This window comes from Nannobrachium achirus, assembly GCF_963921795.1.
Source record: "Nannobrachium achirus genome assembly, chromosome: 18".
NCBI lineage: Eukaryota > Metazoa > Chordata > Actinopteri > Myctophiformes > Myctophidae > Nannobrachium > Nannobrachium achirus.
Window position 1 is genome coordinate 15,640,729 of NC_137825.1, and position 5,000 is coordinate 15,645,728.

The 5,000-nt window shown below is 43.3% G+C and overlaps 1 protein-coding gene across 6 annotated transcripts in view; it reads right to left on the reverse strand.

Moving 5' to 3' along the window:
- The window catches only part of tcf7l2 (transcription factor 7 like 2), a 165,976-nt gene that overhangs the window by 88,840 nt on the left and 72,136 nt on the right, over window positions 1–5,000 (reverse strand). For 3 of the 6 annotated variants that reach the window (XM_080746921.1, XM_080746924.1, XM_080746920.1), the window contains exon 5: window positions 4,936–4,995. The exons of the other annotated variants lie outside the window; for them this stretch is intronic. In XM_080746921.1, coding sequence (XP_080603047.1) covers window positions 4,936–4,995 — 60 coding nt within the window. The remainder of the gene's footprint in view (window positions 1–4,935; window positions 4,996–5,000) is intronic. 6 annotated transcript variants of the gene reach the window in all.

A 5,000-nucleotide genomic window follows, 5' to 3' on the forward strand; every position in this document is an offset into this window, starting at 1 on the left:
GTTTGTTACGGGTTTCTTTGTAAATTTAGATTGTTGTACACAAATTAACCAATTAAGACCTTTTTAATACTTCAAATTGAAAATGGCCAGTCTACAAGGAGTTCTGTAAAGAGTACATGAAGTTCAGTAAATGGTAGATCTTAAATAACTATCTTAAATAGTTTGAGTTGTCCTTCCGCCACTGGCTAGGAGGGGTGATGGTGGGAGGTCGGAGACAGTATGGACAGGAGTTTGGGTTAAGGCAGGGGTCGGCAACCCAAAATGTTGAAAGAGCCATATTGGACCAAAGAAACCCAGAACAAATCTGTCTGGAGCCGCAAAAAATTATAAAAGCTTTATATATCGTCGTTGTCGGTTAGAAACCTTGTATGTCCAAAACTTCGTTTTGTATTTATCATTTAAAAATTTTACTAAACTAGTGAAAACAGCCGATCTACAAGCACACAAGATCGTCTGTTTTCACTACTTTTGTGCGTCAGTCTTGTATGATGAAGCAGGACTTTACTTTGCGTAAAAAAACATACAAATTTCAAACTTGGAGATACCAGGTTTCTGCCCGACAGTGACGATAAAAAAATCGTTAAAACAAAAAAAAAAATTTTTCCCCCCATCTTTTTTCCATTTTCATACATTTTTGAAAAAGCTCCAGGGAGCCACTAGGGTGGCACTAAAGAGCCGCATGTGGCTCTAGAGCCACGGGTTGCTGACCCCCGGGTTAAGGCATAAGAGCTGGTACTTACTGTAAGACAATCAAAATAGAGCTGAGTGTTCATGTGCTACCGCTTGATAGTGTAAAAATGGACCCAATGAGGGTCCACTCTCAAAAGGTAAGTTAACCACTTTAAGCCCTATTATACTTCACTGCATGACGAATCTCAAATTTAGCCGATCTACAAGTCACAATGCACCGCATCACATAAGTAACATAATTTGAAGATTTCAAAATGTTGATTATTATTTCTTTAATGATTCCTCCAGCTATACCGCCAACATGTGGAACGCCCTACCACAGGCCTTAAAGGAGTGCAAATCCCTAGCCTCCTTCAAAATTGGTCAGGAAAGTCACCTTCAGACGGCTGCTACTCGTGACATGTAAAATGACAAAGCCCCTCGCCTGTTATTTTTATTATTTTTCTTTTCTGCTTCTGTAATTGATGTTATTTCAATGTTATATGAGATACATAAAGTGGTTCCTGTGTAAATAAGCCGTAAAGCCTACTAGGATCTCGTTTTAGTTGACCTTGTACCAGTGATTTGCGTCATGAAACTGTACCTTTTCCTATTGCGAACTGCTAATAAACTCTTCAATCAATCAATCAATCAATCAATCAATGGACATGCCCAAAACAGGGACACACCAGGATTACCGAGGTCAACACTGAGGATAATACATGTGAGTGCAACTAAGTTCAAACAGTCATAACAAAACAGAAACACTAATACTCCTTGTATTCATCGCTGTGCCCGTTTCCAAAACAACATGCTACGCCCGCCAGCACGTTTATCTGTGTTGATTTCAGGGGTGTGCCGCCGCCGCCGTCGCGTATCACTCAAACTCAATACTTGGCCCGCCTCTCTGCTGATGAGCTGTCAATCAAACTTTCTTTCTTGGCCTTGGGGAGGACAGCGACCCGACCGGTCGCACCTCGAGGAGCGCAGCCTGCCTAGACAGCCAGCAACAACAACAACACAGCTACGCACCACACAGGGTAGACAAAGGCCTGTTTGTGAGCAGTGGTTAAGTGACTAAGTACATTTACTTAAGTATACTGTACTTAATTACACTTTTGAGGTATTTGTACTGTACATTTCCCATTTCCAATACTGTTACTTCTACTCCACAACATCTCGGATCCAAATATTGTACTTTTTACTCCACTGCATTTATTTGAAAACTTTAGTTACTAGTTCATTTGCAGATATAAATGATTATGTTATAAAACATACTGTATGTTAATCCACTTTAGCCCTATTTTATACCTAGGCTATTTGAAAATATCCGATCTGCAAGCTCACAACGCGTTGTGAGCATGTAGATCTGCTATTTTTAAACATCTTGTAGTTTTACTTTTGGTACTTTAAGTACATTTTGATGTCAATACTTTTACTCAAGTACATATTGAATTTCGGACTTTTACTTGTAACAGAGTAAAATATGTAAGTACTTTTTCCACCACTGTTTGTGAGATAAACTGACATACACTCACACACACACACACACACGCACACGCGCACACACACACACACACACAGACAGACGGGCACACCCAACGCAGGTCCTGGACAACCTCGCCAAACAAGTTCTAGCACTGGCGGGGGGCGTGGAGGAAGTTTTAAGCAGGGAGAGAAACTCCCCCCCTTCGGTATAACTTGGCTCACGATCACTTTAATGCAGTGAACGGTTTCTCAAACATTTTCATGCTGACACAATTTGGCAGCGGGTCCCTGAATGAAAATATTTTGAGCCAGGGACCCCCATACAAGATGGATGTTGCTGAAGTGTTTTTAAAATATTCCACATTTTGGGGTTCCACCTAGGCTCGTAATCCAGCCCTTGCAGCGTCGCAGGTTCGAGTCCCGATCCTGATGACCTTTGCTGCGTGTCAGCCCCCCATCTCTCTCCCCGTTTCCTGTCAGCCTACTGTACACCTATCAATAAAAGGCAGAAAAAAGCCCCCCAAAAAGCGTCATGGCACGTTGTGAGCTTGTAGATTGGCTATTTTCAAACCGACAATGTGTATAGTGATTAAACTCGAGTTGACCGCACTTTAAGAGTTTCACTGCATTAACAGCCGCTTGTTCTGAATTGTTCCCTGAACTGATCTCAGTCTCTCAGTCCAAAAGGCCCTCACGTTATTCATCAGCAACACGGTTCCTACAAGGTGCGCGAAACTCCGCCAGTGCTTGAACTGGCAACACATTTCAAGTAAGCAATTCACAGAGCTATCTATCGATGCCTCTGGAAAAAGAACTAGTTCTCCTCCGTGCTCGACCGTGGTAGCTTCTTGCCAGCTTCTTCTTAGTGTTTAAACAGGTGGCAGAGCCCTGCACAATCCCTCTGCGCAGTGGATAAAAGCTGAGTCCCAGCATTCAGCTTCCCTCCTATTCATTCACACATCCTCTATTCCTGTTCCTATGAAGAGGAGAGATTCACAGTGACAGAGGAAAGTGCAGGACAACGGCAGAGCAACGGGAGGCCCTGACTTCTCCTGGCCCTCGAATTGAAGCTCCAATAACTCAGAGGCACAGAGAGAGAGAGAGAGAGAGAGAGAGAGAGAGAGGGAGACTCTCTAGAGAGAGATACAGATAGAGATAGATCATTTGATAGTTAGATCAGAGAGAGGAGAGAGAGAGAGAAGAGAGAGAGAGAGAAAGGGAGAGTGCAGAAATACATTTTATCTTATAATGTTCAGCTTATGTTTTAGCACCAAATTCATTCATTCATTCATCTCTGAAAACCATCTCTGGCTAGTGTGTATTATCAGTGTGCATTATCATCACATACTGTAGTTAAGCATTTATACACACACATTATGATACAGCACACACATGTATATGCGCACACACACACACACACACACACACACACACACACACACACACACACACACACACACACACACACACACACACACACACACACACACACACACACACACACACACACACACACACACACACACACACACACACACAATCAGCCCACTAACATCTCGCTGGCTTCGATTCAAGCCCAGATGCTAATAAAGACGAGTCCTCTTCAAAAACAGCTGCCAAACAGAAAAGTATACAAAAAAAGACAAAGCGGCAGAGATTTCTCCAACCCCTCCTTGCCACCGGATGGCAGAGGCCAATTCAACCATTAACAACCTGGGCATGCGATGCCATCTTCACTTCAGCAGCAGCGCCGCCCGTGTGACAATGGGCTTCCAGCGCCAAAATAGAACGCCACTGTGACGGCGTCATCAATACCCCATACAAACACACTGACATCAGGCCTTTTGTGGGTGTGAAAATGTTCTTTGGTTCACACACACGGCGGCGTGATGACGCGAGGGACGCAGCAGTCTGTGTGCGGTGGCCCCGATGTCACCCATGTCAACGCTATCACCTTCCTGACAATGACCTCGTCACCTCTCCACCACGAAACCAGCCACCCAGCACGCTCTGTTATGTCAGTACATTGACAAGGTACGAGCCACGGTTGTACAGGGAGGCTGTGTGTGTGTGTGTGTGTGTGTGTGTGTGTGTGTGTGTGTGCGCGTGTGCGTGCGTGTGTGTGTGCTAGATTGTTGTTGTGCTTGATTCTTGGTTAAGAAGTATGAATGAGGTTTAACCCCCCTCCCTCCCCTGCACCCAAGCCTGCACAGAAACACACCACTTAACCACGAAAATACAATAAGGATATCTCAATTACTAAAACTACAAGCTCACAACAGGCCACGGGGTCAATGCAGTGTGAGATTGCAGATCTGCTAGTTTTGGATTTCCTTTATTTTCACCAAAATGATATAGTGTTTAATTAGTGGGCCCAGCTGAAGAAAACTGCCCCAAACAGTCCGTTCGTTGGCGAGGTGTGATTGTGGCCCTATGCTCCATCTAGGAGCCTAGTATAGGGATAAGTCAGGTAAGTCAAGGAATTGGCATTGCTTAATTAATTGGCATAGATACAACAAACAGCAGCAACAAAGCAGCAGCACTCAATTAGCACAAAGCATAACACAGCATGATTAGCAGCATCATCATCATCATTATCACTATGATTTAGGTTATGTGTTATTTTGTGTCTGTTTTTAAAATCATTATTATAGCCATCATAATCATCATCAGTTAACAGTTATTTCTATTTATTATTTTTGTGCATTTGTTTGTGGCATAAAAACCAAAACAAAAATCTAACAAGATATTATTTTTGTGAATTCAAAGGTCTCTCACCAACTGAAATTGGTGTAGGTTCAGTTCTGACTGTCCGGGGAATTCCCAGCAGAAGGGCCCCTGTA